The 15,431-nt window shown below is 33.7% G+C and overlaps 1 protein-coding gene across 1 annotated transcript in view; it reads left to right on the plus strand.

Annotated features, from left to right (window-relative positions):
* Hil (Hillarin) overlaps positions 1-15,376 on the plus strand; it is a 60,507-nt gene extending 45,131 nt beyond the window's left edge. The window contains exons 4-11 of the mRNA XM_065359145.1: positions 6,745-6,979; positions 7,289-7,371; positions 13,327-13,470; positions 13,595-13,813; positions 13,976-14,184; positions 14,272-14,402; positions 14,492-14,749; positions 14,847-15,376. Of these exons, the coding sequence (XP_065215217.1) occupies positions 6,745-6,979; positions 7,289-7,371; positions 13,327-13,470; positions 13,595-13,813; positions 13,976-14,184; positions 14,272-14,402; positions 14,492-14,749; positions 14,847-15,146 (1,579 nt within the window). The 3' untranslated portion in view covers positions 15,147-15,376. The remainder of the gene's footprint in view (positions 1-6,744; positions 6,980-7,288; positions 7,372-13,326; positions 13,471-13,594; positions 13,814-13,975; positions 14,185-14,271; positions 14,403-14,491; positions 14,750-14,846) is intronic.
* The last annotated feature ends 55 nt before the right edge of the window (positions 15,377-15,431 follow it).

Raw genomic sequence — 15,431 nt, forward strand, 5'->3', positions numbered from 1 at the left:
TCTCCCCCAAAAACTACCTATTATTATACCATAGCTAACTAAGCCATTTTGAACAGATCATTCTGCTTTCCCAACTTTTAAATTTTCTCGAACGTTGATGGAACCCGTATTATTTTTTACCTATGTTTGAATTCATTTTCCTGTTTCCAGAGATTTTTTGAAGATCAGTTTCAGAAATTCGCCAAACGTCGAAAAGGTACCCTAATTGGTGAAAGTATGGCTGGAATTTTAGTAACAGGTGGAATTTTGCGATGAGATCTCATTAAAAATTAATTTTTTTATTAAAATTGAAATCAGGCTCCATAAATAGTGGCTCCTCAGTTCTCATTAAGGATTTCAAATGGGTGGGGTTTACATTTTGTTTTGACAAAATAGAACTGTTCTCGAAAATATAGCAGTGAAGAATTAGACCCCTTTCTCATTCATTCGGAGAAGCTCTATCAACTACGTACATAGGTACATAAGTCCTATTTCGCTCATTTCCGGATTCGAAAATGTCGTTTTTTCAACATAACAATTCAAAGAGAGAAAGAGAGAGAGAAGGATGAAAATATCTATTATTTTTTTTTCCAAATTTAACTACCTGTACCTTCCCATCGATTGAACGTTTGTTTCACTACAATATGGCTGAACCAAGCCAATCGTAAAATTGTAAAATTTTTCAATACTCGTACCTATCTACATATAATAACCAATCACGAATTCCATCTTGTCAGCCTACTTATCTATACACGTTGGCGATGCCATAAAATGCCTGCGAAGCTCGCACAGCTCGTAGGCATATATTAATATGCTATAAGGAACTAGGTGACTATACGAGCACTTGGTGATGGACACCGTACGCGAGATCGGAATGGGTCACATTCCAATGTATTACTTCATAGTGTACAGCAGGTTACACGAATCTTGCTACACCCAATCATTGCATACTTTGCTTAAAGAGTTATATGTTCGCGGGCCGACGAACCTCTTCGTCTTCGTGTATCACTAATGTAATATTTACTTTCTCTCATCGCACAGCTATAGGTACAAGTCGGTACCTGTGAGCTGCACTGCGAGCTGCGCCGCCAAATGATGCTGTGTGCTGTGTGAGACCGTCATCATCGTCCTCGTTATTATAAACACACTGCACTGCAGTCGATCGAGTGATTAGCTTATGAAAAATGCGTGAAATTATCCTGGCTATAAGTTCGATACTCCGTCGTCTCGGTACTTTCCTCATCCTCCTCCTCCACATCACGAAAAATCGTCAACTTTCTTTATTCGTTAATACTTACACGCGTACCCAACTACTTACTCATTATTACCACATCGAACGCGTGCGATCAACGATTCGAAAAGATCGAATTGTCGTCAGTCATCGTCACACTTCTTTCCATTCGACAATCCAATAATCCTCTTTGTCATCTCCTCTCGTATATTACAAGTTTATAGCTTCAATAGTAGCAGGCACCAAAATGAGCCGAATTTCAGAAACTAATCTTCAAAAATATGCCTGGAAACAGGAAAATTAATTAGAGCGTAGGTAGAAAAATAATACGGTTTCCATCAACGTTTGAGAAAATTTAAAACAACTTTTTTCTTAAAGGGGACATCCTAAGGAACATTTTAAAGCGAACTTGCCCACAAAAAAGTTGACCTTACTTACAAAATGGCGGCCATTTTGATTGACAGGTCAGCCGAAATCGCAAATTTTGCGTTTCAGAATAGGACTTGGACGAAATTTTTCAAACCTTACAAAGGTAGATCGAAAGATCATGCAAAAATTTATCACCTGTCAAAATTTCAAGTGCTAAAGTACGTTTTTCGATTTTTGGTGAATTTTTGAAAATCCAATTTAGGCCAAAAATGAGGGAAGAAATCAAAATTTCACCAAATAGACCAAGAAAGCTGAAATTTGGGATATACCCTATTTTCGGCATGCCAAATCGATTGGAAACGGTTTCAACCCGTTTTGAGCAGTTCTGGAGCCTCCAGCAGATTTTTGAAACTCGAAATTCCCACAAAATTCCATTAAATTGGAGTTGTAAAGCTGAAATTTGTTCTAAAAACTAATTTCAATACGCTACGAAGAACTGCAGGTAAATTTCAAGTCGTTTTGGAGCCTCCAGCGACTTTTTGAAAATTCCTAAAGCCTGCAGCAGATTTTTGAAACTTCAAATTTTTACAAAATTTCAGCAAATGGAGATGGGTAGCTGAAATTTACTCTACACTACAATTTTAACACCCTCTGAAGACGACTTAAGGTGGGTTCAAGTCATTTTAGAGCCACCAGCGACTTTTTTGAAAATTACTGGAGCCTTCAGTAGATTTTTGAAACTTGATAAATTTCATCAAACTCAGATGGAGAGTCGAAATTCATTCTGCAAACTAATTTCAATACGCTACGAAGTTTACTTTTGGTGGATTTCAAGTCATTTTGGAGCCTCCAGCGACTTTTTGAAAGGTTGTATGGCGTTTTTTTTTGGAAAATTGAAATTTCCTAAAAATAGCTGGAAGCTTCAAAACCGTTTGAAACCACCATGTAGTCTGCGAAGTAAATTTCAACTTGCCAACTCCATTTGATAAATTAATGTTGCGGGAATTTTAAGTTTTAAAAATCTGCTGGAGGCTTCAGGATTTTTCAAAAAGTCGCTGGAGGCTCCAAAACGACTTGAAATTTACCTGCAGTTCTTCGTAGCGTATTGAAATTAGTTTTTAGAACAAATTTCAGCTTTACAACTCCAATTTAATGGAATTTTGTGGGAATTTCGAGTTTCAAAAATCTGCTGGAGGCTCCAGAACTGCTCAAAACGGGTTGAAACCGTTTCCAATCGATTTGGCATGCCGAAAATAGGGTATATTCCAAATTTCAGCTTTCTTGGTCTATTTGGTGAAATTTTGATTTCTTCCCTCATTTTTGGGCTAAATTGGATTTTCAAAAATTCACCAAAAATCGAAAAACGCACTTTAGCACTTTAAATTTTGACAGGTGATAAATTTTTGCATGATCTTTCGATCTACCTTTGTAAGGTTTGAAAATTTTCGTGCAAGTCCTATGTTGAAACGGAAAATCTGCGATTTCGGTTGACCTGTCAATCAAAATGGCCGCCATTTTGTAAGTAAGGCCAACTTTTTTTTGGGCAAGTTTGCTTTGAAACGTTCCTTAGGATGTCCCCTTTAAGAAAAAAGTTGTCCCGGAGGATCGGCCGGGGGGGTGCAATTACTTCTATTGTCATATGCCGGACTATATATGATGTGTTCAAAATGGCTTAAGGTATTTTTTTGGGGAGGTTCCAAAATTCTTCTTTCAAAAATAGGAAAAGTTTATTGAAAGAGTTGATATAGAACCCAAGGGCCGCTCTCTATTCATTTTACTAAAAACATTTTTGGGTGGAGGGGCAGGGGTAAAGAATAATCTAGTTGTAATGGTTGTACACTTTTTTTTGCTTTGAGTGCCTGGTTCATCATTCATTATCAATTTGCCAAATCAGAATTTCAATTCACATTTCTAAAATTTTTATGAAAAAATTAAAAAATATTCATCGTTCCTCCCAATTTTCATAATTAAAAAAAAAAAGTATACCTAAATGTTCAAAAAATTTTTGTGGTGGTTCTTCAAATCTAAAATTATCGAATTTTTCAATTTTTTTTTCCTAAACTACTTACTTAATTTCTAAAGCAAGTTTTGAATTTGAACCGGCACGGCACGAAAAGATTTTGAAAATAAATGTCTGAATCGATTGAAACTCATGAAAGAGTCACAAAGATGGCGAATCCGAGTTTTTACAGGTGCTGAATTTCATTTTCACTCTATTTACCTGCCTACAGCGTTTTTTCAAAAAGTAAAAAATTTGAAGGTTGGTTTTTTTTGGCTTCAAAATTTCAAAATTTGAATGATTTTTTTTAGAAATTTCAGCTCTGAAAAATGAAAGGAAAAAGCCCCAACGAATTGAGGGCAAAAGCTCTCTAAATTTCGCATTCTGAAAAGTGAAAAAAAAATTTTAATATGTGAGGAGTTTACTTTTATCTTTCAACATTTTTTTGGGTGTGAATAATAGATTTTTGGAAAGTTTGAAGTTTTAAAAAAATCGGGAAATAAGTCTTTTTATTAAGGCAAATTTTACAAATTTTTCAAGATTTGACGATGGGGGGAGGGAGGAGGTGGTCTGGGAAATTTTCAAAAAACTTCTTTATTTTTGTTTTTTTGTGGGAGGGGGGGAGGGGATTTGAAGGCTTTATACGAGGGCAGAGCACTGAAAAAGGCATGGTCTAGAACTCCTCATAAGCAAATTTCCATCTGCCAAATTGAATTGATTTTTCAATTTTCTGCGAATTTTTGGAAATTCAAAATTGGCCATTTTTGACAAATGATGATTCCATGAAAAATATTCAACAAAAATTATGGAAATTAGTCCTAAAACTGATACCAACTCCTTCGAGCCGAATTTCACCATTTCTATAGCCATTCTGGAACCTCCAGCATGATTTTCGATGTCCCCATAGAATTTTGAAATTTTCCCATAAGGCGTGGAAATCAATTTGAGGGGCCAAAAATCGAGTTATGACTTATCCTCGACTTGTTCAAAGGATTTAGGTAAGTACCTATCCTTTAAGCCTATTTCCAGGGGGGCACCTCAAGTGAGTTTTTTTTGACCATGATTAATGAGGAAGGAATTCAATAAATTAGAATTTTTTCTGTTTGTTGGGAAAATGTTGAGATTTTCACGAATAGCTGTATCTTATCCACCCCCCCCCCCCTTGAATCCGAATTTTGCAATTTCAAACCCGTTGTAAATTTTTGAAAACATTGAATAAGTACATACTTATTTTGAAGAAAAAAAATTGACCATAAAAACGATATTAAGGCTTTAATTTTGGCATGTACAGGCTAACGATCTCGAAGCGGACTCGGAGATGAAATTTAAGACCCCAAAATTACGTTTTGATCGAATGTTACGCAAAACTGGCCATTTTTATCAATTCCATAATCAATGTGTATGGGTACCTAATTTCAATGCAGAAAATGGTAACCAGATAAACTTATAAAAGTCTAAAAACTTGCAAAAATATCAAAAAAATGGAATTATTATCAAAAACTGAAACGGATGTACCCGACACTATTATTAGTTAGGTATTCTTCGAAAGAAAATTCGATTAAAAACATGCGAAAATACATGAGAAGATGTAGCAAATTTTCCGCTCTATAATTTCAATCCATGTAAATTTCTCGCGTTGAAAATTAAATCCCAACATTTGTAAACATGTTTATTTGGCGATGCCTACCTAAATATACATATCGAGCTACAATATGCTTCTGTCATAGCGAAAGTGTTGCTATTTAGTGCGAATATCTCGAAAACGAGATGTCTGCTCGAGAATATGATAAGCGAGCTTCTTCAGATGGTCAATTTATCGCTCTGTAAATTTTCTCCCGCAGAATTTCTCGAGGTGATGAAGGGTCATTAAATGGAAAAATTGGACGATTGTACTCGTAAGTCTCCAACTAGGAATACATATGAGTAAACATACCTGCTTACTTACTACATAGGTGCTGAAATCAAACAAAATTGAGGTATTCGACCGTACTTATCAATATGCTTAATGTATTTTAAACAATCATTATCATTACAATAAATGATTTAACGCCTTAATCGTGTGGAAAAGACCTTGTATGGGATGGAACTTCCTGTACCTATGAGCACATCAAAGATACGATTCTAAAACACATTCGATGTTTTTTTTACACAGATAGGTAAAAGTTGACGTTGACAGGACACCGTGTCCTTGGCACATGTAGGAGTTAGAATGAGTCAATTAAATCTTTTTTTTTTCAATAAACACACAGATAGCGAGTACATTTGTCTCACATACTTGCAAGGTGCGGTTTTCAATGGTCAATTAAACCTGTAAAAAATAGTATCATGCACTTGTTACAGATTCAACTGGTGGCGTGTGAGGTGGTTTTGTTGTTATTTCGCAAATGTAGAATTTTTGCCCATACATGTGATTTTGCTCAATGATCGCGGTGCAGAAGTGAATTAGGTAGAGAGAAAAAAAAACTTGTTCGTTATCTGGTGTACTTTATTGCGTGTTATGTTCACCTACTTGTATATATAAGGAAATTACAGAGATTTGAATGGCGAATAAAAATAAAAAAAGACAATTTTTTATTACCAACTTCAGAGATGATGTCGCTATAATGGTTTATTTTTTAAAGTACCCAGCGTTATAATCACGATAGTGAGGTTTAGATTACGTCATCGTTGTGTCGGATGTGTTTATGGATTAAATTAGTTGACAAATGATACTGACTCCGAGGTATTTAGTAGGTGAGATGGTTAATTGCACCGGTGTGCCTGTTGTTGTGGTCGTCTGTACTGTGTGGTATGGTGTTGCGAAAATGTCATTCTTCTCGTGACTATTACAGCACTCATATGGATACCTATTTGATGGATTTCTTCGACGTATATTGATTTTTTTCTTTTTCTATTACAACGTGCGCATAATTTAAACACTCGTATACTGATTGTAAAAATAGAATGAGAGAGAGAAAGAAAGATGGAGAAAGATTTACTGCAGCGATGCTTGGCAAAGTTCGAAGGCGGTGGCGGAATAAAATTAAACAAAGCACGTTTTAGAGTTGTCGGTATAGGTAGAATATATTTTGCGAAGGTGTCAATGAATCGGTAAAAATTTCAATTTGTTCGACGTTTGTAATATTCTATTTCTGAACTCGAATTGTGTTTATTTTTTTTTTTGCAGAGCGGCGACGGCAGCTTTAGTTGAAAGGCATAGTAGCGAAATGTTAGAACTGATTAATGAAAAAAGATGCGAATATATGATGGTCGAATCGCTGTATTTAGAAGATGAAGATACCAACGAAGTGATATCACCTTACCCGAGTCAAGCACCTTTGCCTGCTCCACCTGCTGTATATAAATTCCAGTTGTATAGTGATCCTATTGAATTTGCTCATGTCGATCAGATCGCTATTTCGGTAATTATGCCTTTTTTGGAAATCGTTTCTTATAACGAGAGCGTTATAAATTATCGTCATCGATTATACTATGTAGATAGACGAGCTTGAATGGCCAATTAGTTGGTATAGGTATACCTAGCTCGAGTAATGGATACTTTGATTTTTTTTTTAATTCTTTGTATATGAACGAAACTAGTTTTTTTTTCATAATTTTACTCGTACCTATTTTATTATTAGAGGCCGAAAAATAGATCCTATTATATCGTTTATGTTTATTTTTGTGATAATTGAGTTCGATTCTAATATTGGGAATTTTTCATGTTACAGGTCGCGCAAGAGGACCAAAAGACTTTTACTGATTTAGTTCGACAGTTAGTAGGAAAATGCGAATCTGATATTGAAAAAGCAAGGTAGAGTGGACTCGATTCACTTATTTATATTTTCGTAAAAATTAAAATTTATTGGAAGATTGGGTACTTATAGCGACTTAAAATTTCTGACAATAACGAACATTCCCTTCTCCCTCAGTTTGTCTAAAAATTTTCAGGTACCCCAAATCCCTAAACATGGCTTGAGTATCTACTTCAATTTTTCAGTCAAAACAATTCTTGAAAAGAAGCAATTTTGAAGTGATAAAATTCCAACTTTCAAAACATGAGACACTGTAGCTCGCTCCCTCCATCTTCGCATCATAAATACCCTGTCACAGTTTGCAAACTATAAATTGGTGAATGAACATTTAAAAAAATTACCCGCACTCCCCTCCCTCCTTCTGTATGTTATCTAATGTGAAGGCGCTGCTATGAATTTTGATTCAAAACGCAGAGAAATCATTTTAAATGTATAAAAATCTACCAAAGTATGAATAAAATTGCCAAAAATTCTTAAAATGATCGCCAAAATATCAGTAGTTCCTCCTCAAAGTTCAAAATTTCGTCTAAAGGGTATAAAATGACTTGAAAAATTATTCAAAATATCAAAAAAATGATGAAATTGCGATAAAATTAATTTAAAAACGATTTTTAAAAAATAGGTAGGTAAAAGTAAGGATTTTTTCTTTGCTTTTGTTTTTGTTGATGTTGCTGTTGTTTTTTTCAATGAGTAAGACTAAGATTGGGGGGGCGGGTCGCGAAAAAAGAATTTCGCGAATTCTGGCTGAATTAAATATGTAGAACTTCATTTTGAATTGAAAATTACTCAAAAAAATTTTTAGCCCTGAAGGTGTCCCTGAAAGAAAGAAATGGGTCCTCAAAGTGGGAGCATTTTCAAAAAAATCGTGATTTTTCGCTTCTGTCGCTACACAACGTGTTTTGGGGGAATAATCAAAAACCACTTTTAAGGGTCTACTGAGCTGCTAAAAATTTGAAAATTGCATATTTTTGGATAAATTCGTTTTGAGAATTTTTTCTTGGCAAAAATTTTGCATTAATTATGCCAAACTGGGAAAATATTTTGGCGCGGAGTAGTGCAATTTTTTAACCATTTTTGCCAATTTCAAAAAATCGAAAAAATAGCTGAAAACTTGAGAAAATTTTTCGAATAATTTTGAATATTATTTCAACATTTTTTTTACTTTTTTATTTTTTATTTCATTTAATGAGCCATATACTGCAACTTATCGGCTAGAGGCTCGTATTTACGAGTGAAAAGCTTAAAATTAGGTTATACAGGAAATAAAGATAAGTATGTACATACAATTTTAAATTTTTTTATCTAATTTTGTTGAGATTAGAAATTTAATAACTTCGTCTGTGCGAGAAGGGTTGTTAGAGAGGAGGACCTGTAGTTGGTTAGAACTTAGGTGTCTGGAGCGTTCATTCTGGTAGGAAGGGCAGTCTATTAGTAAATGAGCAATGTTTAGGGGGCTGTTGTTGCATTCTGGGCATAACGGAGGAGGCTGTTTGAGGAATATGAATTGGTGAGTGAGAAGGGAGTGGCCAGTCCTGAGTTGGGTGAGAAGAACCTCAGATTTACGTTGATGTTGCTCAGAAGTTTTCCATAAAGATGTGGTGTTTTTGATGCTTTTGAGTTTATATTTTGAACTTGGGACCTGAGACCATGAAGATTGAAATACTTCATGCATTAGTGTTTTGGAATGGAGTTTCAAATCAGATAGAGGGATTGGTATGTTGGCAAGGGGGAGGTGGAGGTGTGCCTGTTTAGCTGTTTTGTCTGCTAGCTCATTTCCTTGAATCTGGGAGTGTGAAGGTATCCAACATAGTATGGGTGTGTTATTTTGGAAGAGTTGAAGGAGTTCAATGATCTCAAGTGATATACTCGTAGGATGTGAATATTTTGACCTATAGTTTTTTATTGATAAAAGAGCAGATAAAGAGTCAGTAAAAATTATGACATTATTTAAAGAAAAATCAAGGGAATATGAAATTGCAGATTTAATTGCATATAGTTCAGCAGTAAGGATAGTGCAAAGGGAGGGGAGAGCAATGGGGATAGATGCATCGCCATGAATGATTGCACATCCAGTGAATTGTTGAGTTTTTGAACCATCAGTATTATATATGACTGAATTCTTCATACTTGTCAAGAAGGAGAAGAAAAATAATGTCTTTTAAGTATGATGGAGTTGGTGTGATTATTGTTAAATTCTGTCAAGGATAGGTCAATAATAGGGTTAAAAGATTGCCAAGGTGGGATAGGGTTTACTAACAAGTGGTGTATGTTAATGATATTTTCTTCAATTTGTTGGAGAAAAGATTGGAATTTTACAGATAGTGCATGTATAGGAATTATATATTCCAACTTTAAGTTGAAGTCAGGGTTTGATTTTATGCTCAAGTATGTTGATGTGGAAATATATTGTCTACGTATGTCAAGTGGGCATTCAGAAGCATCATTAAGAAGGCTTACAGTGGGGGTAGTTCTAAAGGCTCCAGTGGAAATTCGGACAGCTGTATTTTGAATAGTGTTTAGCCTGCATAGGCGACTATCAGGGGCATAAGTATAGACAGAACATCCATAATCTAAAACTGGTCTGATGAGTGTGCGGTATAGTTTGAGTAAGGTATGTATGATGACGATCAGAACCATAAGAAGTGTGTGAAAGTTTCTTGAGCAGATTCATTTTTTTGAAGCATTTGGATCTGATTTCTTCTATATGAGAGGACCAGGAGAGGTTATTGTCAAAGATGATACCCAAGTATTTAACAGAGGGAAGGGTTGGAATTGGAGTATTATAGAAGTGTATGTTTATTTCATGGGCACATTTATTTCGTTTTCCTATTTGGCGCGATTTTCATAATTTTTTGCTCTTTCATAAAATGCTGATGACTTTACAAGCAGGTACAAAACGAAGGGGGGCTTGGGGCAGATTGCCCCCGCCCCCAGTGTTTCGCGAAAGTTAGGAAAAGTCGGGAAATTGTGAGCAATTCAAGAAAGTTGGGAAAATACAAAAATTCTGACAACATTTTAGGTTCAGAGTTTTCATAAATTAAAATTTTCTACAATCATCAAAGTTTATTTATCTGGGCAATTACTACATATGAACAACTTTCACAACTTTTGAAGCCAAATCTAGTTCTAAATCTATGATTTTTCCAACTAAAATTCACAAATTTCTTTAAAAAACATTTGCCATCGCTTTGCTCGGGCCAAATTAATTGTTGTCACTTTTCACATCAAAATTACAGCTATTTTGCTTCTTGAGATTACAAATTTTGAAAATCTTTTGCCCTTGCTTCGCTCGGGCCAATTTTTGAAAATTTCAAGAAACTATTTATGGAATTTTTAAAAAGTTGAGATCACAAAAACCGAATTTGTAACATTAAATTTGATGTTGTTCTACTTTTCGAATAACGAATTTTCCAAAGCTTTTACCCTCGCTTCACTCAGGCCAATTTGTTTCTTTTTTCACACTAAAAATTTCACTAAACCATTGATAAAATTTTAAAAAAGTTGAGATCAGAAAAACCGAAATCTTACGTTGAAATTGATGTTGTTCTATGTACTTTGCAAACTACAAACTTTTCAAAGCTTTTGCCCTCGCTTCACTCGGGTCAACTTGGTTCTCTTTTACAGGGTTACTTACAATTTTTAAAAATCTATGATCGGATTTGAAAAATGTTGAGATCGGAAAAACCAAATTCTTTCATTAAAAATGATGTTATTCTACTTTTAAAATCATAAATTTCCAATTCATAATGTTCAAAGCATATAAAAAATGCAAATTTTTCACTTCGTAATAATGTCGTAATACAATCCCCTCACCACTTTTTCTCCAAACGTGGGAATTTTCAGACAAATTAGTTGAGAATCTTAATATTTTTGCCTCCCCCACTCCCCCCAGCAAAACCACTTCGCTACGTTCCTGTTTACAAAATGGTTTTTAAAACCATTTTTGTGAAAAATACGTGACTTTTCATGATATTTCAACAATTTTTATTAGCTTTTTTCAATTGATTTTGTTGCTTCATTCATTTTTTATGTGTTTTCAAAAATTGTTCTCCTGTTTTGCGCAATTTTTACAGTTTTGCAAAAAATGAATTTTTATGACTTTTAAAACAATTTTCATCGTTTTATGAAATTTATTATGAGATTCAAAACAATTAACGTGCAATTTTGAATTTTTTTTTTTTGAAGTATTCGCGAATTTTCAAGTTATTTTGAAAAATTACTTTCCTATTTTGTACAATTTCTAATAATTTTCAGTTTTTTATCAAATTTATTATATTTAAAAAATGCAAGTAGTGCAATTTAAAACTTTTTCAAAAATATTCGCTATACTTTTCATAGAATTTTTGAAATTTTCCAAGCTCTTTTTCAATTTTCTCTTATTTTTTGTACCTACATAGGTTTTATGTATTTTTAAAAATTAGGTAGGTATTCTCCTTTTTCGCGGAATTTTTACTATTTCCCAAAATTTTTGTGATTTTTAACATAATTTAGTTTTTGTTATCTGTTATAAAATAAAAAAAATTTTGATGGATTGATAGCTCGCGTAAATTTGAGCACTTTTATGAAAATTTTCCGGCAATTTTACATCATTTAGAGGAGTTATTCGAGATTCTTTTTTAATATTTCGATAATTTTTCAAAATCTTTTTCATTTTCTTTGCTGTTTTGAAAGTTATTTTTTTGTTTTGTGCAATTTTCGTTGTTTATTATTATTACAATATTTTTGGGACTTTCAAAACAATTTACAACGTAAGTTAAACCATTTTTGTGAAAAATATTTCCGACTTTTTACAATAATTTAACAATTTTTGAAGATCATTCCCAATATTTTTCTGTTTTGTGCATTTTTCATGTTTTGTTTTATTTGAAATTTATTTATTTATTTATTTGAGATACTTACACGTGATTTATGCGACTTTGAAAACGATTTAAGCATGATTTTATTAAGTACTAGGTAATATTATTTTTGTATCAAGTTTTTTAAACATTTTTACAATTTATGATTCTTTTTATTTTTAAAAAAAAAATTTCATTTTAAAAATTTATTGGCAACATTTTTTGGCAATTTGAATAGTTTCTATATTACTTTCAGGTTCTTGTGAACAGCGTTTCAGGTCTAATTGAATCCAAATTAATCCAAATTTTGTAAAAAAAAAAAAAAAAAAAAAAATATTATCAGAATACACATATTTGATGAGATTTAATTGGATCAAATTGGACAAGATTTGGATCGAATCTCACCTACAATTACTTAAAACCAACTATTAGATGTGATCATGTTAAATTGAATTAATACAGATTTGATTTGATTCATTAATTGGGACCTTATAGATTAATCCAGGTTTTAAAAAAATGTTTATACAACAATTGAATCAGATTGGATCTGCAAATAAATCCAATCAAATCTAATGAAATCCTATTTAATCCGAAAAATGGCACGATCGAAACCGATCTGGATTTATGGATCCAAGCCTCTTTTCTTTAGAACATTTTTTTCTAGGAAGAGCATAGCCTGGTAAAAAAAAAACGATTTGGCCTCATCCTCAGATTTTGAAACTGATCAGTGGAAGTTGCTCTTTATTTATGGTCCAAATTCCAAAACCTCTCCAATAAAATTTTCAGATTGCCAAATCACCTCTAATCCCTTCAATGGGAGTGAAATTTGCGATTTTGGTTCTTTTCATTTGGAAAATGCACTACCTAATTTAATTATACATTTTTATAAAATCAAAGATTTTTAATTTTTCTGGAATTGAAACATACCTATGATGTATTTTGAGTTGATGTTAGTCTATAGATGAATTTTGAATAAGTACCATATAACTTTTGGCTCAATGTATTCTTTGGTATGTTAATTCTGTTCAAAATGAGGAGAAAAAATGACTTCAGTACTCATTTTTTTTAGTACCAATTTTGGGCTCATCCAAACTAATTTTGCTTTGATTTAATTCACAGAACGATATTCCGATGGATAACGGTTAAGAATTTGAACACGATGACATTCGACGAAGATACCAGAGGAGATACGCCAATGGGATTGCTACGTGGAATTAAATACGGCACAGAAAGTTACCATGTACTTTTTAGAAGACTATGCAGGTAAGATACACCAACATTTCAATCTCACGTGTACCTAAATACTTTCTCACAGGATGAGGCGTAGTTATTTCATTCTCTCCTCTACCTATAAAACTAAATAATGAATGAAAATGATTGTTTTCAGTTACGCGGGTCTGCACTGCGTCGTCATAAAAGGCTACTCTAAATCAGCCGGATATCAACCGGGAGTTAGATTCGAAGATAATAGATTTAGGAATTCGTGGAACGCGGTGTATGTAGCCGGTGCTTGGAGATTCGTCCAGTGTAATTGGGGAGCTCGCCATTTAGTCAATGCGAAAGAAGTGCCTAAGGCTGGTAATAAAGGCAAATCGGATAGTTTAAGGTAATATACCTTATACCTTACCTATACCTACTCGTACTTATATATGTTTTATTACTACCTAGAAAACTTCTCAATCAACTGATAGTTACTTTTGTTTCTTCAAAACGAGTAGTATACCTAGGTACTTATTTATGTAATATAAAATTCGGTTCGTTTTTACAGATACGAATACGACGATCATTACTTTTTAACCGACCCTCGAGAATTTATTTATGAATTTTTCCCATTGCAACCGGAATGGCAACTGTTGAAGAATCCAATTAGTTTGCAAGATTTTGAAGAATTACCTTTTGTTCGTTCGTTGTTCTTCCGTTACGGTTTATATTTCCCTGATTCTAATACAAAAGCTGTTATGAGAACTGATTCAACAGGTAATCCTAAAATTCTTTCTTTCGATGAATTTTCTGTATTATTCAGTATTTTTTTCTCGAAATCTAAACGTTGTTATTTTTATTTAGGTGCTGCAACCGTAAGAATAGCAATGCCAGCTTCGTTACAATCCAGTTTAATATTCCATTATAATTTAAAATGCTACGAAAACGAAGGCGATACCTTTGACGGAGTCAGTCTGAAGCGTTTCGTGATGCAGGTACGATCCTCATCTACAAAATTACTAAACCCTACTTCTTATTTTCAACCTAATAAATCATAATTTATGCCTATTTTTTTAATCAACAGTCCGTAGTCGGCAATATCGTATCATTCCGAGTACACGCCCCGAGCAGTGGAGCCTTTTTATTAGACATATTTGCAAATTCCGTCACCCCAAAAGAGTACTTGACCGGCGAACCGATGAAATTCAAGAGCGTTTGTAAACTGAAAATAGCCTGCGAAGATTTACAAACAGTCATGGTCCCGTTACCCGATTGCGCCTCAGGTGAATGGGGCCCGACCAAAGCGACTCGTTTATTTGGTTTAATACCAATTACCCATCAAGTACGTCTTCATCGGTCTATCAGTTCGATTCACTACCAATAGGTATAATCTCGGAACTGTATAGCTAATTGATATTTTTTTGTATAATGTTGAACAGGATGCGTTGATATTCACTGGACGAGAATTAGAAATACAGTTCAGAATGTCTAGACCATTGACCGATTTCATGGCTACCCTGCATAAGAACGGTACCGAAGAAAAGAAATTAGCCAAGTTTGTCTCGCAGACCATTGTTGACGAAGATGTAGTCTCATTCAGAGTGACGTTCCCCGAAGAGGGACAGTACGGTTTAGATATTTATACGAGAGAAGTTTCGGTCAATACTTCGGAAAATAATGAGAAACACTTATTAACACATTGTTGTAAATATTTAATCAACAGTTCTAAAAGAAATTAATGTTGGATTCGTTCCTCTGTTCCCCCTCCCTCCCTCCCTCCCTCCCTCATTATTTTGCAAAATGTTGTAAATATAAATTAATAATTTTATTATGTTTATTAATAATATATTGAAGCGGACTCTTTTCCCTCGTCTTCCTCTCTTTTTTTTATGAATGTAAATTGAACAAATAATATGTACACGAGTATGTCTGTTTGAAATTTATACGAATAAAGTATTAATTTGTTAAATTCGGGTACTTTTTAATTCTTTTTTTTTTTTTTCATCAAAGAATATTCAGTACCA

The sequence above is a fragment of the Planococcus citri genome, chromosome 3 (assembly GCF_950023065.1).
Source record: "Planococcus citri chromosome 3, ihPlaCitr1.1, whole genome shotgun sequence".
Taxonomy (NCBI): Eukaryota; Metazoa; Arthropoda; class Insecta; order Hemiptera; family Pseudococcidae; genus Planococcus; species Planococcus citri.